General features: G+C 42.8%; 1 protein-coding gene across 5 annotated transcripts in view; it reads left to right on the top strand.

The window, feature by feature from the left end:
• The window catches only part of FOXP1 (forkhead box P1), a 381,899-nt gene that overhangs the window by 295,153 nt on the left and 62,087 nt on the right, over nt 1-24,659 (top strand). For 4 of the 5 annotated variants that reach the window (XM_082288840.1, XM_082288838.1, XM_082288839.1 and 1 more), the window contains exons 6-8: nt 11,809-11,946; nt 13,044-13,133; nt 18,414-18,573. In XM_082288840.1, the coding sequence (XP_082144966.1) occupies nt 11,809-11,946; nt 13,044-13,133; nt 18,414-18,573 (388 nt within the window). Of the gene's footprint in view, nt 1-1,037; nt 1,118-11,808; nt 11,947-13,043; nt 13,134-18,413; nt 18,574-24,659 lie in introns of those variants that run through there. The other variant, XM_082288841.1, reaches the window with a different exon arrangement.

Raw genomic sequence — 24,659 nt, 5'->3', positions numbered from 1 at the left:
TGGGGCTATTGTCTGACAGCCCCGACTCCTGCAAATAACGGGAGGTTCTGCTGGGAATGGTGTAGGGCAGCTTCCGTCTGCTCTTGTACTTGCACGTGAAGTAACTGAGGAGTTACTCTCTGTATCAGTTTTGTCTTCAGAAACTATGTGAAAATGTAAAAAAAATCTTATTGAAATAGGGGGAGAGATTTTACCAAATATTGCTGCCTGAGATGAAGTAGTTGGACTCGATGATCTTTGTGGGATCCAGCTCAGCATATGCTATGGATGGGAGCATTTTGGGGAAGGGAAAACAGGGCACCAGGTCTGTGGCAGTCCTTAGGTTAGAGAGAGCACACGGACAGGGCGTCGAGTTTGGGTGCTGAAGTCTGGACAAGCATTTCTTGGAGCTCGCCCGCCTAAGTTTGTGAAGGTTATTCTGAGTGAGGCGTACCCCACGTTTGAGAGGTGCCCCAGACCCAAACACAGCGGATTTGAGTGCACAGGGCTCGGCTGCCTTAGATCCGTGTGGCCGTGGATGTCCCCGGGCAGGGCTGGCAGGGGACCCCTGCCCGGGGTACAGGGGTACCGCTGGTCCCCAGGCGCGGCCGAGGGAGGAAGGGGAGATGCTCCCCTCCGCAGGCCGGGAGCTCTGCCACGTTTTGGTGCAAACTCCTATCAGAGGCACCTCGTGGTTGTTTTTTTATTATTCTCACTGCTATTTTCCGATACCGAAATCCCGAGGTTGTGTGGCAGAGGAGTCGGTCGGGCAGCAGGAGAGCGACAGCCACTTTCCGCGGGAGACGAGAAAGTTGCGGGGCGAGCAGGAGGCTCCCCCCCGGAGCCGCGAGCGCGCTGTGCCGGCACTTTCCCGGCCGTGCCGGGGTCCGGGGGGGTGTCCAGCCGGCGGTGCCCGGGCGGGGGGCGGGGGCGGCCCGCGGGGCGCCCCGTTCCGGGGCGGGGTGTGCGCGGCGGCGCAGGGCGGGGCCGCGCGGGTGGCGGCGCGGCGGCGGCAGCCCGAGAGCAGCGCGCCCCGCACTCCGCCCGCGCCCGCGGAGGCTCCGCACCGCTCCGCGCCCGCCGCTCCGCCAGCCCGCTCCATGGCCCGGCGCGCCGCACGCCGCCCGCCGCCGCCCAGGTGGGTGCCCCGCGGGGGGACCGGGAGGGGGAGGCCCGCGCAAAGTGGCGGAAAGAGCCGCGGCGGGCTGGAGGAGCCGCGCGGTCCCGGCTTCTCCGCGGGAGGAGGAGGAGGAGGAGGGAGGGACGGAGGGAGGTACGGAGGGGACAGCGTGTGCGCCCCGCAACTCGCCGGGGGTTTTTAGAAGTGATGAGCGGAGCGTGTCGCCTCGCGCCTGTCGTGACAGTCGCGGGTGCGCGTAGCCGCGCGGGCTGTGCCGCAGCGCTGGAGTTGGGAAGAAGAGGAAGCAGGGAAAGTGCACGGAGCCGGATAAAACACAGTGTCAGGTTTAAATGTCAGGAACCGGGATCGCTGAATGGATTCGCCAGTCAATTTACCGGGGGAAATTAAGTGAGTGAGCTTTGTTTTTGACATTGACTGGTGCTGTGAACCCCGGCGAAATGGATGTAACGGGATCTCGGCGCAGCCGGGCTCGGTGTCAGCGTTGCAGTGCGAGTGAGCTGAAATTTCGAGGGTGGTGGTGGCGGGGAGGAGGGAACCCTTAGGAAGTGGGTGGTAAGTTTAGAGCAAAGTGCATATACACTCTTCCTCTCTGGAATTAACTCCTTCAAAGCCAGCTTGTCTCCGAAAACAGTGAGAGTTGTGACTTGTCGTCGTGCTGGTGGCAGGGAAAAGCCCCTCGGTAACACGACACAGTCGTCTCGGTGCGTGTGCTGGCGTTTGACACGCTACCATTTCATATTTTTAAATAAAAACAAGTTTGGTGGCAGGAAATGTGAATCATGCAGGGCGACCAAGATCTGTTTATGAAAACCAAACGGTTGGATTTATTCTAGCCGTGAGTGTTGAGTTGTGAACTACAATAAATCGCTGAAGTTTATTTCTAATAAAAAGTGACTTGCGCATGCTAGTTTGCCTTTTTATAAATAAACTGAAATGTTAAAATCTTTTTTTTTTTTAATTTGGATCACAGCTGATTTTCATGCCTGATGCTCCCGGGCCCAATCCTGGAATGCCTTGTGCATGTGCAGTAGCTGTAGTAGGACAGGAGTCTCTTTACCTCCCTCTCCCCCTGGAGCTGTAAGCACCCTGCCTGGTAAATTAGCATTTACCAGCTCGAACCCCTCATAAGTGTGTTTAATGTGCAGAGCTTTCAGGCATCTCGCACATCTTTTACACCAAGTTAAAAGGCGTTTCTGTTTGCTCCAAAAAGTCACGGCTACAACACATGTGTGTACATGTGCATATGTCATTAGAGTGTGCTTCTGTCTGGTAAAGAAATGGCTTTTGTTGATTGTATATTTATTGTAGTAGCAGTCTAGGAAGTCTCTAAAAGCAGGCTCTGTCCTCTCCTCGCAGCCAGCGGAAAATCTGCTGTCAGAGGGCTTTCAGTGATCTCCTGTGGCTACGTCCAAAAAATTTCATTGATAAGGCTGCAGAGATGAAACCCGAGTCCTGCCTAAACAGAGTAGCTGCCTTGGCCTAGACTGTGATAGAGTTGAACTGCAAACTGATTGGTCTGACACTTTATAATCAAAGTTGATTTATTGTTCATTAGTAGTGCATTAGCCCTTTCAGGCAAGACAGTTATTTGTGTAGTGGCCTGTCAAACAAAAGACCGCTAGCACCTGTCATTTCTAAACCATGAGATAAGCAAGCAGATACTAAGATAATGCAAATAGGAATACAGTGGAATGAGGTTAAGTTCTAGCATTTTCTCTTTAAGAAATACTGTTTTATTTAACGTGTTCGTGTTTAGCAAATAGAGGAACTGGGTTACAGAGTGAAGGGGTTCTCCTGCACCAGGACTGTCAGGAGGAGAAGGTGCTGGGAATGAGCTGGGCATCCGTGGCATGTGGTTTCAGGGCACCTCAGAGGTGAGGAGGTAGTTGGGGCAGATAATCAATTGGGAAAAGCCAGTCACTGATACAGAAGGAAGATGTAAATGCTGCTCCATAGCCTTAATTTAATTTTGTTTGATTTTGGTTTTAGCGTGAGAGCAAGACCAAGGCACTTTTTGTGCTTTTTTCCCTGAGTCCTTCCCCCTCTTCCCAATGGACAGATGTCATGAAAGGATGCTCTTACTGGCAGGGGTTAATTATATGAAAACTTGATGACATCACAGCAGAACTGTGAGAATGTCAAAATACATCTGCTGCCATATTCAGACATATTGCTCTCCCTCCTCTCCCCCTATATCAGCTCCCCTCCCCTCTCAAAAGGGAATGATCTCATGACATAAAACAGAAAACAACACAAGTGTCAAAAGAAAACAAAATTAGTGAACTTTTGTCTGCCACCATAGAAACGAGGATTAACTTATGTTATTCCAGAGCATGGAATGGAGACTATCTGCATGAGGATATATAGTGTATTGTCTTCTGTGAATTTTCATTTGACAGGGATTTTGGAGGCTGTGATCTTAATTAAATCTCAACTGACTCAAATAATGCATCTAAAGGCATGCAGTGTTGCGTAACCTTGCTGAGTTGGTAAACCATAAATCATCAGAAAGCTTATGATAGGAAGGGCTGCTTTGAAATTTTTTTTGTTTGCTACAGTTGGTTTGTTTTTTTTTCTGTCTTGTTTAACATTCACTTTACTGTGCTGTGCCATTGTGCCCTCCCTTTTCTAAGCAGTGTTATTCTTGCTTTAAAAAAGAAAAAGAAGCTCTGAGACATGCTCTGACCAGTCACTCAGCTGAACTAAAGAGAAGTCATAAATACAATGGGATTGACAGGGAAGAAATGAAATCCCTGCGCTGGCTTTGCAGGGACCTCAGTGCTCAGGGGAAGGTGTGGGTGCCTCACGTTCTTCTAGAACTGGATGAGCCCTGCACAGGTTTTAGAAGTGTCACTCTTAACCTCACACTGAAATTTGTGCTGGGGTGTGAATCGCGATCAGACCTCACAGCAGAGTCGTGGCACGTCACCCCTGGGTTGTAATGGGTCACAGATGGATGATTGCACTGATGGACGGTGGGCTCTGATGTCTGCGAGAGTCAAGTTGGTTTTAGTTGTATGCAAGGAAGAAAAGGGTTGCAACAGTTGTGTGGAGAAGGATAAAATGGATTTTTAAGCATTGAAAGCGAGGTAGAGCAGTCAGAGCGATATCTTATGCACCATTTTAACCTGACAGCACTCAAGCGCTGTTGTTGCTTGAGAATGAAGTTGTTTCTAAAATCCTGAAATGGTTATTTCAGTGCAAAATGCCCTGGTTTCTGTGTCTGTGATTACATGCTCCTGCAGCTGAAGAAAGGTAAGGGGAGAAGGATTTCTGCATTCAAAAGTTTAAGGAGTTTCAGAGGCTCCTGTGCTTTTCTGCTCTGTATTTCTTAGTCTTTCCAGAGCTGCTGTAGGCAAACCTGAGCTGGGAGGACACAGCACGTGGATTTACTTTCTGTAAAGGTTTCCCAGTAGCAGGATAACTTACTGGTGTTGTTTTTCTCCCCTCTTTGCTAGGGAAAAGCGGTAGCAGGGGTAGTTTTATCAACACCTGCAAAACTAGATTGTGGGAAAGTCCTGACACCATAAGCCAAATTTGTTATTGTTTGGTGAAAGACTTGGCTGGTTTTAAGCAGTTTGTTTGTTTTATTGAAAGCAGAACTGCATTACTGGAAACTACTTTGCTGTAGTTCAGTTAAAATGTCCTGTCCTTTTTTGTTTTTATAAGGTGCTTACATGTTCAGCTTCGCTTTCCAGTTACAAGGAAAGGGAAAAAAAATCCACCATATACTCATCTGCAGATTAAAGTGGCTGTGTAGAGACTGGGAGAGAAGCAACACTGGCAAATATCTCTGCCCCAGCCTTTTTTTCTCCTATTTTTTTCTTTTTTTCTTTTTAACCTTTCCAGCACTGTTTCCTGCACTAGCAGGAGGATCTGTAGTCTGTATTGAAGTTGAATGAATGTTAGAGAATCCAGACTGAACAGTGAACAAATAAGTGGAATTGCTAATTGTTCTGTGCACTAGTTTTGGACGGATTTGCCTTCATTGATTAGGTAAGATGCTCTGTTATTTGGGAGGGACAACACCCCCTCCTCCCCAAACTGACAACGGGTTTTAATTTTTAAGCTTTATCTTGCCCTTAAATCTGAAACATCATTGTTCAAATAACTGAGAACAAGGTAAACCAACAACATCAAAAAGGTCGGCTTCTGTGATTTCTCAAGGGCTTGTTATTTTGTACTTTCCAATTCTATTTGATGTCTTGACAAAACAAGATGACACAAGGGAGAATACATTAAATTTTGATTTTCATCTAACCTGTTACAGTAGTGGCAGCTTAATTTCTTTTACTTTTTACTGAAGACGGCTTTTTGCACAATTACTCTAATTGCCACAGCACTTTATGAGAAGGTTTCTTTACGGGTTTCCCATTTGCCTTGATTTTGTGAGGCATTTTTTTGAACGTGCTTTGACCTTTAACACGGCGAGCTGGCTGGTTGGAGTGCGTCTTCATTAGAAGTAAATCAGTGAATGGCAAAATTGTCAAAGAAGCAACTGATGTTTTCTCATTATAATCTAATTTGCACCGTTGTGCTTAGCTGTGATGTTCAGCTGTAGGTGTCTGCCATAGGTGTGAAAACCTGCACATTTTTAAGCAAATAAAGTTTACAACTGTTATAAAGGCGTCACTTGGAACCAGAGTGGCAAAGCCAGCCCGAGTGTTTAAGCAGAGCTCTGGTTTGTGTGGGAAACAAACAGCATGATTTAACCAGGTGGATTTTTTTTTTTAGAGAATCACTGATTTTTTTTTTTTTTCAACTGGCCACGACAATGTACGTCATCTCAAATGCCCTGAGTTTGAAGAGCAGGCAGCTGTGGATTTGATTCTTGCAGGAGAAAATAGCCAGGGATGTAGAGAGGGCTCATCCTTCCTAGAAATCTGTTGGGAGTTGCAGTTCTTTAAAATCTGCCATAAGGAAAAAAAAAAAAAAAGCCCCTCTGTATAACACTTCCCTTTCACTCACATGAAATTCTGGGCATATTAAATGTTGCTGGTTCAATCACGGTCTTTTATTATTTAATTAAGCTCTCCATAATGTATGTATGAATTAATACACAAATGTAAGGAGTCTGACACCATGATCATTCTCAGTATATTAAGGGTGTTTGGAAGAGAGGGTTTCAAGGGGTTTTCAAGGGCTTTAGGGGTATTTTGGATGTTTCTAAGCAGGATTGCTTTTGGTTTATTTGAGGCTTTTTTGGCAGAATATGTTGATCTAACATTTCCTTTCTTAAACTCTGGAAAAAAATGCAGGTTTTTTTTTGTTTTTTTGGTTTTTTTTTTTTTTTTGGTTTTTTTTTTAGTTTTAAACTGACTCTTTATAAAATCACCACTGTTTGGAACCATGTAGAGCAGGTTATATAATTTTTCCTTTCATGCTAGAAACGGAAATAAAAATGGTAACTTTTTAAAATGTGAAAAATGATGATGGTAATCTCGATCTTAAAATCTCACTCATTTTATTAAAGGGGTATTTGAATGTGTGTGTATGTTCTGGTTTAGTCTCTATTTGACAAATGTTCGATGTAGAAAGGATTTAATTTATGTAAACTTTATATTTTTATGCAAATTAAATGAGTATTTATTATAGCAGAAACAATTATCCTGGCACTTAGTGAGGAACCTGGTATGCATGAGAAGTGGAAGATAAGATCAGATGTTTCATTCTGTAAACAAATACAAAAATATTCCCGTTTTTCCTCAGCTAGAAGAGAATACAGAAGACGACAGACATCCTGACATGCCAGGGAATGTCAGCATAGCCCATCGGTCTGCTTTCTGTGGGTCAGAAGGAGATCTTCTCTCCTGATAAAATACAATAAACAAAATTATAATAATAAAATGCTAATTTAATTTTAAGGAGGTTCCCCCCCCACCCTTTTAATAGGGAGTTGTATTGTTACAGAGAGCACAGTTATGCTAATGACAGACTACTTAGCTGATTTTACATTAATATAATAAACATTACCTGTCTTAATGCGCTGTGCTGTATTACGGCAAAAGAACTAAGTCTAAGAGTGAGATTCCATTTCGCATAATGAACCAGCACTGCAGTTCCTGCGTGAATAATTCCGACAGCCGTGGTTTTGTGTTTCGATTTTGGAGGATGAAATACTATGTCGGAAATGTTTTAGTGTCAGGATGGAAGCAGGTCCTGCCTGCCTTCAGCACTTTTTATTTTGCTGGGCTCTGCTCTGGCTTGTGACATCGTGCCTCTCTGCTTGCCAGGGTGTCAGTGCTTTATCTTCTCGTGTTTTGCATTGTTTCGGCTGAATTTTTTTATATATTTTAAATATATTGCCTATAATAGCTCGCTAACAGGACAGCTCAAGTTCATTGTTTGGTTTTGCCTGGCCATAGCTATTTTTATTGTAGTTCAGTATTTTTAACTGTTCCTCAGCGACTTGTTCTCTTCTGTGTTCAGCTGTTTTGCTCCGTGTAACTTCTATCACAAAATCTTTAACCGAAGAATTGCTCTTTGGAAATCCAAGGTGCCTGGTATGAGGGCTTACTGAAATCAAGTTCGAACATAGATCGCAGGAGAAAAGGATTTTCTGGCAGAGTTATTCTTTATGAATTAAGGAAATCCTCCCCATCTTCCATGCATGCCTGCTAACAGTTAGCAGGACCACAGCTGTATCTAGCATCGGAGGCACAGGGTGTGAAAATGGCTTTTTTTTTTTTTTTCCCCTCTTCATACAAGATTAAACTACTTGAAATTATTTAGCTAGTATTTAATTATATTAATATCACTGAAAATGAGGGAATGGAGATGATTAAATAGGACTAAATCATTTTCATCCCCGTGACCCTTGTCTGGGTTGTGTGGAGGAGTGACAAATGCATCCCTGCTGTAATTTCACGGGGAAGTTAAAGGGGAGCTTGGCCCAAGTTTGTGGCCCAAGTTTGTGAAAACAGGGCGTTTGTAGGGCTTGAAATGGGAGGGTCTTGGAGGGGACTGCGGGGCCGGGAGGGCTTTGGGGATGTGGAGGAGCAGAGGCAAAACCCTGGGAGAAGCAGTGAGCAAAGACAATTGTGAGTATTAAAGACATTTTTTGCCGTTGATGGTATTAGCATGTCAGCAGGTCCATACTAGCACAGCTCCCAAAGCCAAATTGCAGCTGTATTTTTACCTTTGCTGCCAGGTTTACGTGCAGCTGGGTATCTACCACACCCTATTGTTATCAGTCAACAATACCAAAAGTAGTTCATTAATCATATCAATAACAACAATCATGTTTCAAGTGCAAAATAGAAATAAACAACCTGAAAAAAAAAAAAAGATTGATTTCTTCTCTGCATGCTAACTTAGCATTCTTTAAATATATCTGCCAGTAGTTTAATTTGAACTTCAACTCCCTGAAGGCAGTAAGACAGAATTATTTTAGTTCTTCATAAACTGCCTTCTGTGATTCATTGTTAACTCATAAAACACACTCATTTTCATGTACTTAAACAGTTAAGTCATTTTTAAAGTTGGTTTGTAATTTTTTTTGGCAACACATTTAAGTTGACATCTGAGAGATAGAAATCTAAAATGAATTTATAGCTCTTGGTTTAGGTTTCACTTACTATCAGACAAAATATCAGAAATAAATATTTTTTATCTAACATAATGTAAAGTATATTGCACGGTATCTAAAATAAAGTTTAGTTTTGACTGAATACACTCAAAAAGGGACCCATAAATATTAGAGAGCTGTAGTTAAGAACTTACATGACTGTTTTAAATACTATTGATTTAAACCACTGGCTAGATTTTATGAATCAAAGTGTAATTTCCAAGCTTTGGCTATATTTCTCATCACTAAAGCACTCTCTCTTGTGTGCCTTTAGCAGCTTTCCAGACATTCAACACGGGATTAAATGATAGTAGTTACAATGATCAATAGGTTAAGACCGGTACAATCACTCTTACCGCTAATGACCTCGGTAGTAATGGGTAATAAAGTGTGGGCTATAATAGCCTATTGCTGGTGCTGCATGCCCTTTGATTCCTAGTATTACCAGGGACTAGCTACATGGAAAAGTTGGACGTTGGGAGTTAAGAGAGTGGATATATAGGCCATCATTCTTAACTATTTAAAGTCCCTCAGACCGATGTGTGTGCCCACGCTCGTCCGGCATGTGTGTTGTAATTTTTAACACGATAGTTTCTGGTTCATTTGAATTCGTTTGTGCGAGGTTTCCGTAAGCTGCTTTCGTGATAAACTAAAGTACAGGCCTTGGCTAAATGCGGCTGTTAGCTGTGTTTATAAATGGAAGGCAGCACCTTCTTTAGAAGCGCAGGTGTGGTGTGAAAATGTGGTTTCAGATGGTAAAATGAAGTCGAAGGGACCAACACAAACTTGCACCCTGTGTACTTGTACTCTGTAACTGTGTGCAGCACATACATGATTTTTTTTTCTTTCTACTTAAGTGCTGCTGTTCTAGCAAGGAGTGTGCAGCTGAGAGATTTGTTACTGGAAGGTACATGGCCAGTTTTCAAAGATAGGGCCTAATCGCCAGATCTGTCCCAAGATAAACGTGTAGAAAGGCCATGGAAGTGAATGGAAGTTGTCCCTGCCCAGCTGACGGCAGAATGCGGCCCTTTGGATTAATCACCGATGTGTAGGGTTTACAGCACCCCACCCTATTCCTGTCTGTATCCCCGCTTGTCGTCATAAATCTGACTGAAGAATATTTGTCTTGTCTATCTTCCAAGAAGGGCACAGAAAACATACTTAAACATGCTTCCTCTTCTGTTTGCTTGGTCCAACTTCAATGAGAGGTAGTACAAACCCCAGGGTAAAGTAAACTTCTCTGGGGATGAGAATAATGGTGAGTCACGTTTCGGGGCGAAGGTAGTGACAGCAGGATTTAATTAAATAATTTCCTGCTCCCAGAAAAGTTTTTAAAGACTACGGATTAAGATATTCTGAATTAATGGGATTACCCATCCTGATGACTCAGTGTCCTCAGAGCTGGTCCTGCCTGGCAAGGCTTTTCCACAGGCATGGGGACGCGGTGCCGACCATGGGAGAATAGCCCCTGCTTTTGGTGGTTCTGGCATTTGTCCTGCAATTAAATCTCCCTTTGCCAGTGTTCACACCGGCCTGGACCCCATCAGCGATGTGGGAACGTGCTGTGCCACGGGGAATTCTCAGAGGACCTCGCCATGTCGGCATTAATGGGATGTCAAGAGGTGTGTGAGCCTTTGCTCAGGCAAATGTTTTGGAGGCAGTGTCTGGCCCTGGCACACGACATGTACACAACAACACGGGGAGATGTGCACTGTACATGCCTCTGACCTTCAGGAACCATTTTTAGTTCATCAAGATTAGTGATGCTGAGAAATCAGGACATCAGTGCATAATGACTGTGAAATTAGGAATGAGAGCTTGCTATGCAAATGACAGGACAAATCATGTGAAAAAGTCAAGATAAACTGCATATTAAGACATTATGTTACATAAAATTAATACTGCATTTCTCTCTTGCTTACTACTACACTGGAGGATTTTTTTTAAGCTCCTTTATCTTCTGATCAGCTATTGTCTGCTGATTTTTTTAAAAAGTGGTGCACAGAAAAAGTGCTAAACATATTATTACCTTTTATTGTAATACATGAGATGACAGGAGATCTTTTTTAGTGAAGTATATCCTTTACTGGTTTTAGTTTTGTGCTGTCATGTATTTCATTTGAAACTATAGAAAAGTAAGGTGCTTCAATATTAATATTAAAACTCATATGGGTTTTGTCTTTTCCTCTATTGGTTTTTTTTTCTTCCTTTTTTTTTTCCCTTTTTTGGGGTGGGGGGTAAAGGGGTGGGTTTCTAGGGAAATAGTCTTCTTGCATTACTGGGACTGACAAAATGGTTCTCATGTAGTCTGCAAATTAAACACAAGTGCAGTGATTATTTTGAATAGCTAAATTACATTCTAGAAAGCTTGCAGAATTCATAGCATTGTCATTAGGTATCCGCTTGAATACAATTTGTGTAACCTTGGCCAAGACAGCCTGTCATTTTAATGTCAGTGTTTTATCTGAACAAGACATCATCCTTTCAGATACAGTGTACAGGTTCCTTGCAAAGATGCCCGTGCAGAAACGTGTTAACAGTTGCAAATATGAAATGCTATCAAGTTCATCACTGTAGCTGTTTGTCACTGAAATGTCATGGAAAGCGGCTTTTAATGGTATCTCACATAATATGAAAGAATTGAAGACATCTGTATGCTGGGTGAATATGGAATGGTAAAGACATCGTGGTAGGGCCTTTCTGTAAAAATTGCATAGGAGTCTAGTGCTGTTATTCACATCACTGAGCCTTCCTTCAATTTCTGAAAAACCTGTCGTAATAGGGTCTAGATCCCATCAGCGCGGGATATTTGGCTGTTGGATTTCTCTACAAGAAGGCAAGGGCTTTCTGAGACGGAAAGGACCCAGCTGATGATTTCTTGCAAAAATAAATCAATCTTTACCATATTACTTGATTTAGAGGCTCTCCATCCAATAGTGTTTTGCAAAAGGGGAATTTAGTCACCGGGAAGGTGTGGTCAGTAGTACCTCTGTACCGGCCAGGGTGGGCTGTAAGGACTCTAACCTTTGGCCCCCTCGATGCCAGGCATGGGCTCCCCTGGCATGGGGATGTGCTCTGTGGTGATGTGCTCTGACCCTCTTTCTCTCCTCTTGGCCTTCAGGTTCCAGTGTCGGTGGCTATGATGACACCTCAAGTGATCACTCCCCAGCAAATGCAGCAGATTCTCCAGCAACAAGTGCTAACTCCCCAGCAGCTCCAAGTCCTGCTCCAACAGCAGCAGGCACTCATGCTTCAACAGGTAATTGTTTCCTTAACAGCTGCTCGGGTGGCCCCTATGGATGCTGGAGGCTTCACCTCCTGGAACACTCTTAGGGAAAGAAGCTGCCCACATCTCAGGTCTGAACCTTGGAGCAGCCATGCTGTGAGCTGAACTGACTGCTCTTTTGTTTTTAATACTAGAAATAGCTACTGGAAACAAATCCAGGGAGCAGTGCTAGGAGTGTTTCCAAGATCAGCTAAATAATACAGATGCATATTTAAGTGTCAGGACTTCGGCAGAATGTCCCTGTTGCTTTTGCCTGTATCCCCCTGCAGGCTTGGTGTGCCCTGACTAATTGGAATAAACAAGGTAGAAGGGCCACACTTCCCAATTTAGACCTCATTATTTCCATCTGGAACCGTAAAGGGCTGTGGAAACGGTGGAAATAGAAGTGGAGAGGTTTGCAAGCCTGTTTGATTTCAGCCAGCATACGCTGGGCTGTGTGTCAGTGCTTCTCGCAGCCCATGGTCCTTTCTCAGCTGGAAGCTGGCCACCAACAAGCCCTGAGGTTCTGTTATCACAGGGTTTGACATAGCGGGGTCTCACGGACCCCGGGTGGGTGTCAGCATCCACCCAGCCCAACCCTGCCTGCTCCTTCCTGGCTCCCAGGCTCCCTCCTGCCCGTGCCGGAGCGCTGCCTGCGCAGAGCACATCTGGGGAGCGGGAGGAGGAGAGTATTTCCCAGGATGTCTATGCATGTATTGAACAACACTTAATACAGTCAAACCCTATCATTTAGAAAGCATGTGTGTTTCACAACAGAGATTCGCCAGGCTCTCTCAGCAAGGGCATTTCGGCTTTGTTGTTCCAATCAAAGGTCATTCCTTGCCTTATTTTAATTAGTTTGTGTAGAAAATGGTATGTTTTTCATCAGTTCATTTTGGAGATTACTTTTCAAACGATAATGCCAAGAATAGTCAGTGTGCACTGAATTTATTGTTGAGTTTCAAACTAAAGGTCAGACCATTACAGATAAAAGGATGCTATTTTTCAAATCACAGTTTGTGTGTTACACCAAAAGGGACACTGAATTGGCTCTCCACTTTGTTACTTACCATCTTTCCTTTTCTTTGTAGCAGCAGCTTCAAGAGTTTTATAAGAAACAACAGGAACAGTTGCAGCTTCAACTTTTACAGCAACAACATGCTGGAAAACAGCCTAAAGAGGTACAGACAATACCCATTTTACTTTCAAACCACAGATCCCCGGGGACTGTCTAGTGGCTATTAAACTGTCATTCATCTTATAAATGATTACACAACTGAACTGACTCTATCGGGCCTCAGCTTTCAGATTTAGAGTTATTGTCCTGTTTTCGCCTGTGTTTTCCTGTGCTTTCCATTTGCTCGCTGCCACATATTTTATAGCAGGGGACCAGGCCTTGCTGTTGGGTATGAGTCCTGGAGCAGGCATCTAGACTTGTATCTTGGGAGAGTGCTTTGGGGCGTTAGTTATGGTGGAGAGGGGAGGGGGCAAAGCTGCAGGCCCAGATCATTGCTGTCCTCTGTAAACGAGGCAAAATGCCGAGAGGTGTTGAGTTTGGGCTTGCGCTTTCCAGCCAGAGAGATTCTGGTTGCACATTGCTCACAGCATGGGCTGAGCAGGAGGGACCACGCTGGAGCAGTGTCAGTGTGACAAGGAGAAGAAATGGCCGGAGGCCTTGCTCTGATGCTACCATGGTCCATAACTGGAGGGTACAGGCCAGGGTAGTTTCTGCCTGTCCTTTAGGTACGCTTCCCTTCCAAAATACCTGTCACATCCTTTGTTGGTTTTGGTGTGCTTAAGTATAATTTTTCTGCAATTTTTTTCAAGGTGCTGAGTCCACTCCTCGAGGAGTTTGAGACTTTCCTGTTTAATCTGACATCAGTGCTGGCTTAGGTAGACCCTAGAAAGCTGCCTCTTGGCGTGAGACACTGGGTGATGTCCGGTGATAGTGGCAGCGCCTGTGTCACCTGACAGGGGGTGTTGCTCGAGGCATGCACCCATTTCTGCTCCTCAGCCCCCTTGAAATTTCAGCAAATCGTGCCACCTGTGCCAAGTTTCAACCCAGAGTGAATTTTTCCAGCTGAGTTATAAACCCCTGAAAACAGGGGGGTTTATAATGGAAACGCTGACACAACCTTAACCATAGCGCGCTTACGGGCGCCACTATAATAAAAAGGGAACAGATTAAAAAGTGTCTAAAATGTAAATCTAAAGGACTAACAGTAATTAAAATGGAAATGGCACAGGGAGGGAAGGCATGTAATTGTGAGATATCACTGTGCAGAATGCTCTCAGCTTTGTTTTGCTGGCTGTTTTTCTAATTCAGTAGGGCTTACTCATCAGTGGCAGTTCAATGCGCGTTAATGACTCTGGGATGCAGGCATCACTCTGGACAAAGAAATGATTATTGTGCGGTCAAAAGAAGTTCAAAGACAAGAAGGGAATTTCAGTTTTTTCCTTAGAGATCCACATTCAAGAGCATATAAATTAAGCCAAATGTTAAAAACCACAGTCTGAAAGCTGACTTCAAAGTCACAACTCTCTAATTAATGAACTGCGAGCTTCAGTTTGGACAAGTCGTGGTTTGATGCGCCCATAAATCAACATGACAGGTCTGTTTCACAGTCTCAGACAGCGCTTGTCATTGAGTCACATCAGATGTAAACACAGCAGAAAAAAGAGGGAATATGAAGGAGGTGCAATTGATCAACAGAATTGGTAAAAACCCACTTTTGAAACGCATTATGCATGATCACAGGAAATGGCGATAGCCTCAAGAGGCTTTCTCCTTCTGCTGTTGCTTTTTTGAATCAGATTTCTAACAGCCTTCAAAAGGGAGAATAAGAATTATGGAGCTTCTCCCCTGTGGCTGGCAGGCAATAACCCCCTGTTGTTATTTTGTGCTTCTTTCTTTTCAAAGGCGTCAAAATTTAGTTTTTTAAAGATCTTTAACTCTATATTTGAAGACAAACAATAAAGGGCTGCCACTGTCATTCTTATCAGTTACCAGGGATTGTATTTTTTCTTTCTGTTGCCACTTCTTATTAACCTCTTATTTGGTCTATTAGACATAGTTTTGAATGCAAGCCTGCATGCTGGGAGAACATGAAAGTTCAGATGAGCTCAGAGGGCAGATAAAGAAATTTGAAGGGGAAAGTTACACAGCAGAATGAACGATAAAAGTTAACTCTTCTAAATTGCTGTTGTCAGACAGGAGAGCATCTCAGACACAAAGATGAGGGCTTGGAGCTTAAAGAAAAAAATACCTTGTGTTAAAAAAGACAAGAAGGGAAGTTAGACAATGTGATGGCATTTCAATATCTAACACACTGATTTACTGTGGTCACACTTCTGATATTACAGTAGCGAAAGCAACAATAAGAAAGGACTCCTTCCTGTTTCAAGAAGAGCATTTTAACACTATAGCTGGAAAGAGAACAAGGACCGAAGTCTCTTCAGCTTATTCTGGGGATTTGGGGGGGGAGTATTTTTGCTGATGGTTTTAGTGGAGGTCCATTTCAACAATACATTTCACCCCACAGGTTTGTTCAGCCCAGCTTAAGGAGGTTATTCTTGCTAAATTAGCATGGAAAAGGTGGTCTTGTATTATTTTATTTCTTCCCCTCCCTCTGGCACTGAAAACTGACAGGCAGTGCCGTGGTGGGGGCCAGCGGCTGCCGTGCTAACGAGGGCTGAGCGTGTACCTTGACAGATGGAACAAGTGTATTCATGTACGGCATCCCCCAAGTCATTTGGTGAGTGCCTTGTCCTATTGTACTGTCGTGAAAGAAGGAAAACACAACAAACCAACCTCCCCAGCCCTGCTGGTGAAAGGGATCTGACCCCCGAGCAGAGCAACAGACGGATCCCAGTGAGGTTCCTGGGGGTTTTACTTGAGGGTTGTGTGGCGTAGCAGAGGATGAGCAGTGCCCCACAGCAAGGGGCAGAGGTGCTGGGGGGGATCTCAGCCTGTTCCCTCTGACTGCTCTCCCCTGGAAAAGCCGGGGCTCCCCAGAGCCAGGGGGGGTGTGCAGGGTCCTGCGCGGAGCCGCGGCGCTGGACGGAGCGCGCTGTTTCCCGAGCAGGGCCGTTTGTCCTCTGGCACTGTGACAGTTTATGTTAGGCAGTAGGGAGTAACCTAAGAAAGGAAAACAGACCTTTGACAGAAGCTTTAGGGAGGGGATCAAAAATGCAAGTTTTATCAGGATATTTCAGCATTTTAACACTGACTACTGACCTGACAACAGGACTGCACCGAGACCTTTTTTGTATGCATTCAATTGTGAGAAGTAAACAAACTGCCTTGTATCCTGTGTTTGGTAACTGGGTGGGGAGCGCAGTTTGGCAACGTGTCTTGCTTTTAAATTCTTTCTTGGACAATGGGCCTTGTATACTTTTATATCCTGGCTTTCCAAAGTAGAGTGTGTTCAAGAGCTTTTCTTAGGATAGCTGAGAAGACAACCAAATGGGCATCAGTCAATTGATATAAAGGGATTTTTTAAAAAACCCCATGTGCTAACTTTGCACTCAAATGACAGGTAAAACACAGCTTACTACACCTAGTACTAATAATACACATATCTTAATATCTATATATTAAGTATAGATATATTTTAAATTTGTATTTATGGAGGCAAACATTACTTTAGCTCTTAATACAACTGTTACTGGGGCCTGCATGCATATGGTGCTGTTGCAAATAGTTGCAACAAATGGATGTGTCTGAGCAAGCTGTTGCAAAGAAATGTAAACTCTCAGAGTTCCAGAATATCCAAACACCTATTTGTTTAAATGTGTTCCTGAAGTCCTACATTTTCTTTGGAAATAAGATAAATTGAGCTTATAAATAAGATGAATAGAATGACTGACTCGGAGTTGTGGGTATAAAGCTGGTTGCAGTATTAGGATTGATGGGGCATACTGGTATGAGAAGGTGGGGGTCAAACTGACGGTGTCTGTCAGTCCTGCTGCAGCAGCTCTGGTGAGACTTTTTCCATGTGCAACACCAGTAGGGAATGGGGCCAGTGATCCTCTGGCTTGGTGTCGAGGAAGGGCATAAGAAAGCTCAGGATCTGGCTGGGGTTTGTTTGTGAAAGTGTGCAGTTTGGTAAGAGTTAATTTTCTTTCCATAATTGTTAGCCATAATGTGTGTAAGACCTCCACCTTGATATGATTCCTAGCAGATTAGGGATATTAGATAATTTCCTTCTATTTATTGTACTACTGCACTGTATTATCTTTCTATCACTCAGATAATTACTAAGGAAATCTACATTAATTTTTTTTGGCTAGCACAAGGAACTGTTAACACTGGCATGATGTATTGATGTTTTACACAACAAAAGTTTTCCTCCTGTCATTGTACAATAAATAAAAAGATATTTATCAAAATGCAAAGCCTTTCATGGTTTTTAAAGAACAAAGCAAATAAAATACAAGATGAGCATGGAAGCAAAACCTAGAGGCTTCCTTAACTGAACAAAATTAAGGACTCTGAAGCCTCGAGTACTGTACATATTAAACACTCACATTCAAGTAAGATGTTGTTTGCTAAATTATGAATGTGTGTAATTAAAATCTAGTGGCTGTTTCTATGAAAGATTTACAATGTTATTTCATCGTTTGTCATGGCTAATTAACAATATTAGATGAAGTTTTTCTTCTTCAAAGGTCTGATTTTTTCTCATTTATTTATGTCAGAAGTGATAAACAGAGTAGTTAAAAGCTTCTCCGGGTACAGTAGTGAGAAAAGCAACATGTTCTTTTACACCTCGAAGGTTCAAGGTTCACATCCCTGTGGAGTAAAGCAACTCCATCTTCTTTCTAGTGAGAATAATTAAAAATTTCAAAGTGCAGAAGTAGCAGCCTTAAATACAGCACAGAATAATTCCAGCGTAACAGAAAGTATTGTGGGGCTTGATGGATGAAGAAGAGAGAGTAAGTATAAAATACCATAAATTAAGCTAGTCGAATTGCCTCAATAGTTGAGACAGCCCTTGAATGAGCAAATAGAGCACAGTACAGGGTTTCTTGTTATCTCTAAGTGTGATGTGATCTTGGGGTGTGAGTCTCATGTTCTTTGCCTTGGAAGAATGACCCAGGATTTTCAGCAGCATTTGCTTTACCTACCACTGAAACACAGCCACTTGTGGGGTAAAACATGAACACGTGGAGCAAGAAATGCTGTATGCATTTGGAATTGGGATGGCAGCAGGGATTTAGGTTGGATGAAAGTTAGCCACTGGAGATGGGAATCTGCAGCCCTGTGTTAGCTCCAGCACCTAAACATACCTCGGGGTCATTTCCAGGGATGGTGGGCTCGCTGGCTCGGCCTTGATACCCAGTGACTGCTGTCAGAAGTTGAAGCAAGTTGAGACAAGGAGTCCTGTAAATCCTCTGCTTTGCTCTTGCATTAACAAGTGTGCTTTTTTTTTTTTTCTTTTTTTTTTTTTCTTTTCCAGCCCCAGCAGCAGCAAGTGGCCACGCAGCAGTTGGCCTTTCAGCAGCAGCTCTTACAGATGCAGCAGTTGCAGCAGCAGCACCTCCTGTCTCTGCAGCGTCAGGGGCTGCTGACGATCCAGCCCGGGCAGCCTACTCTGCCTTTGCAACCCCTTGCACAAGGTAGGTGAGGGGTTTGGGTGCCAGAGCACGTGTGCACACTCACACAGAGTTGCCACGTGGGGGGAGAGAGAGAGAGAGCAAGAGCTCACAGGCTCATAACATAATAAGCACAGAAAGATGCTGACGGGCGGGGTGGGCATTATAAAGATAGATTTTGAGAAGGGCGGTGCTGCAATCCTGGGCTGCTCTGACTGGCGGGGTGTAGAGGGCTTGGAGTTCACATGCAGTTTGCACAGCTGTAGCCAGTCTGGCAGACTCAGAGCTGCTGGTTGTACTCATCTGGGCTTGGAATCCTTCACAGGAGGAGTCTTTATAAATTCCTGGTGCTGGCTTCATGGCTAAGGGTGTGTGAGAGCAGCTTTTCCTTCCCCAGATGTGTAGTTTGGGCCTTCCTGGTCCCAGCCTGGTGATGAGCTGGCACAGAGCAGCTCTGACCCACGGGCTGTGGAGCTCTGAGTGCCCTTGGCTGTGGCTGCCAGGGAGAGGGGACACAGCTGCTCTCCATGGCTGCTCACACGGCCTTCATGTCACTGCCTTGTTGCTTCTGTTCCTCCCTCCACACTGAGGCAAATTGGGATTAACTCCACTTAATTCTAATGGTGTTATTGACAGTTAGATCCTCCTACATCTTTATTTAGTCCTGCACTCTGCAAGAAGTTACTGCTTTACTGAAATCCCAATTTATTTTATTTTTTTAAGGCATTGATACACTGAAAGCACTACTTAAATCCACAATGCTTTTGACAGTGATTATAACCTAGGGTTTTTATTCTCTCTTATCTTTTTTGGCTTAAATTTATTATTTTACTTTTTAAACTGGGTTTGTCTGCAAGCCGTGGGACATTTCAACAGACTTGCCTGAGCTCTGGCTGCTGTGGTTAAAACAGACTCTTTGGAGTTGGCATGGCTCAGGCATGCCGTGGCATCAACCACGATGCTGGTATTTCTGAATAATCCTGCCTTCTCCTTCCCTTGCCCCATAATAAATTTGAATATTCACCTTTATAGCTTGAGTCAGCCCAGGTTGAATGATTTGGGATCTTGAAAGCAGCCTTAGAGCTGTTCCTAGTTTCTAAATCATACCATGAATTTACATTGAGCTCTGTTCACTTAAATGGACGGGACGAGATGAAACTGCTTCTGTTCTTTACCCTCCTTTTTTTTTCTGTGTACATAGCTGCAAAACAGGAGAGTGAGGTGGCTGGTGAATATTAACTTATAGGGATAAACAGAGGCCAAACTGGGGAGTGGAGCCTGCTTTGCTGTGTGGCTGACATGCTTTATTTAGGCTTATTTTTCCAGACCCAGGAAGGTATTTGAGCACTTAACTCCTGTCTTGTGAGGCCGAGCTTTTGGGGGCCTGACCCCTGACTCCCCAGGTCTCAGTTTAACTTCCCAGCATCCCAAAGCCGGATGTCTGTTGTAGAGCAGGGCTGTGCAGGAGCTGGGGGCTGATCCATGGGAACGTGGTGCCCAGCTGGGAGCTGCAGGATCAGGCCTTGGGCAGTACCTGGTCAGTCACCATCGCTGCAGAATGATGGGGAGAAGGCATGAAACAAGTCCGGGAGAAGAGGGCACGTAGATGAAATGCCATTTAAGCTTGCAAAATGTTGTCACGTGCATTAATTGCGCTTCAGATTTATTGTTGGAAGCATCCCAGGCTGTTTCCACACACCCACTGGACTCAAGCTTCAACCTTTCTAATTTTTCCCACAGCTCCTGTACTATTAAGTTGGCTCAGTAAGGTTCATTGCATAGTCCATCAGTTAAGCTGTCCAAAGGAGGGCAATTGGGCAGTGACAAGACACGCTCATGTGTAATGTGAAAGAAATGAATGTGGTGATGCATGAAGTGTAATCTGTGCAGTAACACATCGGAGACACCAGTAGGTAATTCAGCCATCGTGGCATTGATTGATATGGTTAGCAGGGAGGTGTAACTATTAGTCCTCGCCCGGGAGCATATTTAAAACCTAAGGGGTGCTGACTTGCACACCAGAGAAGACACAAACATAAGCAGAGAGGGCTGGTTGTGCGAGGGAAATGAGCTGCGAGCGTTGGGGCCGGCGGGAGCCGGCAGGAAAGAGGGACTTGAGACCTGAGGCAGGTTGCACTCCAGCACGATATTTTATTCCTTTTTATCAGAGAGACGATGGCTTAAAACTGATGTCATTATGAGGTTTAAATCAACTTTCTGCTTGCTTGAACATGGTCACCTGGGTATGGAGGTACAAGGACACAAAGAGGTTGAGCAACTCTGTTTGTCTTTGAGCCGGTGATACCTGGGGTTGGGAAATTGAGTTCCATGAGCAGTAATCTGTCAACTGTCCCCACAACATACATTTTTTAAACCTGTGTCTACATTTTCTTTCATAATAAAGAGGACTAGTTGTCCTGAAAAATGCGGTGAAGAGCCAAGGCTATGGTTTAAAATAATTGGTAATGGACACTTCTTATTTAAAAAAAAATTACAGCTCTCGTGCCCTTTTGTTTTCAGAACAGTTTGCAAGACTGAGACAAATACTGTAAATGTGTGTATAAAAGAAATAAAATCATCCCTCTAGTAAATGTAGCTGTGAATTCGGTTAAAAGCATTTTGCTTTTATTCTTAAGTATCTGTAATAGTAATAAATGTTTCCAAGGAGAGAATGCTACTTCATAAATGATATTTTTGTTATGTTTTCAGAGCTAATATATTGTTTAAATCTGTATTTTAGTTTCATTTTAGTTTTTAGTGCTCTCCTATTGTCTTAAACAAAATAGCACATCCTTTAATGTTATATTTGTGTAATGTTTGCTGCTTAGTATTTAGACATTTCTATAATCTAGATTTTACATCTGTACATAGCAGCAATTTTAAAATAAACCCCATTTCAGCAGTGTTCTGAGCTGCGAGCGTGAGATCTTTAGTATCTTCAAAATGAAACTGCAAATCACACTTCAAATCACCAGCGAGTGAAAATAATAGGACTGAGACATCCGGGTGCCTGATGGCTCCCGTAGATTTGGCAGTTTCAGGTCTGAATCCTGTTCCTGGTCCATAGGAAGTTGCAGCAATGATAATTGCAGCGCAGTTCTGGGAAGCTGACTTGAAATTTAGCTCTCGCTGTTAAAATGAGACTGTTAAATGGTAAATTACATAATTTATTGCGAGTGGTCGTGGATCTATTTGACTTGCTTTTGCCATTTGTTCTATTATTTTATTTAACCATTTTGCTGGATGAGTGATGAGCATACCTTTCAGCTGCCCAGTTTGACAGGCTAGTCAGGAATTCTCTCCAGAATTATTCTAAAGGAACTAAATTTAGGGCAGGAGGAGAGAGGCTCTTTCTAATTTCATTTTATTAATCAGATGATGTAATCAGTATTTTGGCAAGGGGTTGTGTGCAGACATGTATGACATCACAGTTACCTCTTTAAATTAATGTCACCCAGCCTAAAATCCGTATTATCTCCAGCATTTCCCCCTCACAACTGGGTATATTTTATTTTTCTTTCCATCTGTGGTATAGTTGCTGTTAGTACTAATGGAAGTTACACTTGTATAGGAAGTTAGACCAAACACTTTGACTTTTCAAGGCATAAATTTACCGTGTATGTCTGTTTTAGTGGCTGTAACACTTCCAGGCTTTTCCTTGGGATAAAGCAGTAGTAGATCCAGAAGTGACTGGGAGGAGAGGAAGGACTAGAACAGGGAGAGGAGGGTGGATGGTAGTGTGTGTCTAATTAAAAACCTGCAGAAATCCAGATTAAAAAAAAAAAAGAAAAAAGGCCAGTTATTCTTTCCCTATTTGCTTATTCTGGAAAATAAAAATAGGTGTCGGCTCATACGGTCTCATATCAATATGTTATCATCAACAGACAAGTCTATTCACTATTGTTTCAACTGAGTAAACAGTGTGTAAGGGTCAGCCCTGCTCACAGGTAATTGTTAGTGTGCAGACAGTCCTGTCAAGCATGTTAGCTAAAAATACATCCCACACTGTCACTTTGCAAGGTGTTTGAAAATAATAGCCCCCACACAGCAAAACAGGACACAGGCTTGTGTACTGACCTTTTTCTTTGTTTAATTTGCTCAGAGGTTTAATTCCAGGGGACAAGTAATAATTGAATATGTCTAATAACTAAATGCTCATTTGGGACAAAATCCATCAAAATATAATTGGCATTTGGGGCTGATGAAAGGAAAATGACGTGGCTTTAGAGAAACGGATGTGTCCTAAGAATATCTGATCACTTAATGTATAAATTGAAGCCTCTTCCATAACATATATTAATTGCAGATACTTAAGGATTTCAGCATTTTTTTTGTAGTGAACCGTTACCGGAGACCAACTGTTTTTGTTAATGCTACTCTGGGAAAGGCGGGGAAGGTTATTGGTCTGTCGTGCAATAATTTACTCCTCTTTGATATGCAAACGATCCACGGTGAATATAAAAAAATCCTATCAGACTCATTTCACAGTTCTTAACCACTTAGATTCTCTGGAGTCTATCGCCTCATTAGACCAGTGCTCTCCAAAGCTAGCATAATTAAAATCTTTAACAGTTTAGCAAAGTAAAGATGTTTGGCTGATCACGTTGAGATGATTATCTATCCATTGTATTCTAAATGACAAAAATAAATTAAATTTAGACCTTGGCATTTTTTATTATGTGTTTCAAATGAATATAATGCATACTGCCTTTTTTTTTATTTCAATACCTTAGGTTGGGTGAGGCACATGCCTGTGTGAGCTGCTGCTGTACACTCAGAAAATGGCAGGTTTCCTTAGGATAGCTCCAGAGCTGCAACATGGTGAAACAATGAACAGTCACCCAAACGATGAGCTGGAAGCACAGTGATGAGAAACCTCTTTAAAAACACACAGACACTGACTATTATTATTATTATTATTATTATTATTATTATTATTAATTTTTCCCTGAATGTTTGAGTGACGTGTCTCTACTGCTAATTTTTTCCCATGGCCTTCTCTGAAAGAGCACTAAAATAGTCTGCAGAGAGAGCAACTTGACTTGTTTGATCATGTCACAAACATCAGCTTTATCCAAAAGCATGATCTCAGCATGAGCACATGGTTCACCTTCCATTTGGCCCATTGGAGTTTGCAGTTTTCACTTGCATCAGTTACTGAATATTGTCTCCTAGCCCTAGTGTCCACTTGGGCACATTTTAAAAAATACAAATTTTTATTATTATTTTTTCTTGAAGCTTATTTTCTGTTTTCATTTTACTTTTGAATGGCTCATTAGCATCAATCTAAGAAATGACAGTAATAATAGTGTTACTTGTATAGAAAGTTACACAGTTTTTCGGTAGACACATCCATCAATTAAGTGAGCAGTTCGAGAAACCAAAATTAATGAGAAAGATAGGTGTGTTAATGAAATAATCATAGTATAATCAATTTGACTGTTAAAATTTGAAAAGCATTTCAGGAAGACAATATGAATTCATAATTTACGTCTAAAAGTGATTAATAAAAACTGTATTTAATAACAAAGCTATTTGTCATCATTTAAAACTTAAGCACAAAATTAGTCATGTTGTGGTTCATGTTGTCATAATAATAAAGCTGAGTATTTTTTTTCCTAAGACCTTCCTTGTTTTTAATAACAGGTTAGAAAGTAGTCACTTTCCTTAAAAAAAAAAAAAAGGCAAAAAAAACTAGAAAAAGGAAGAAATTGAATTTCTTAGCTGAACGTAGAGTAGCCCTTGCTGTGGGCATGGGGGCTATTTTTGCTCAAGTAAGGACTCTGAAAATCGGCCTTTGGTCTAAAAATTACAAAAAATCATAATATTTAACATCATCATTGGTGTGGGTGTGGTGTTGTGTGGATCCCCCTGCCCTGCAGCCCGGATTTTGCATTCCCTCAGTATTGCAGGTGTCACACCAGAGCGTAGCAGAGTCGTGCAGTGCACTATTAGCATTTAGTTATTAAAAAAAAAAAAAAAATACATACGCAAAAACACACACAGGCAAAACTAACACTAGGCTTTGTTTACTGACTCTTTGATTTAATTACTGTTTGAAGACGGCCGAATTAGCTGTTAATTGATTTAATTATCCAATTTGTTTGTTT

Source organism: Coloeus monedula (genome assembly GCF_965178545.1).
Source record: "Coloeus monedula genome assembly, chromosome: 11".
NCBI classification, from domain to species: domain Eukaryota; kingdom Metazoa; phylum Chordata; class Aves; order Passeriformes; family Corvidae; genus Coloeus; species Coloeus monedula.
The sequence above is the reverse complement of the archived record's forward strand: the minus strand, read 5'-3'. Positions and strand labels throughout refer to the sequence as shown.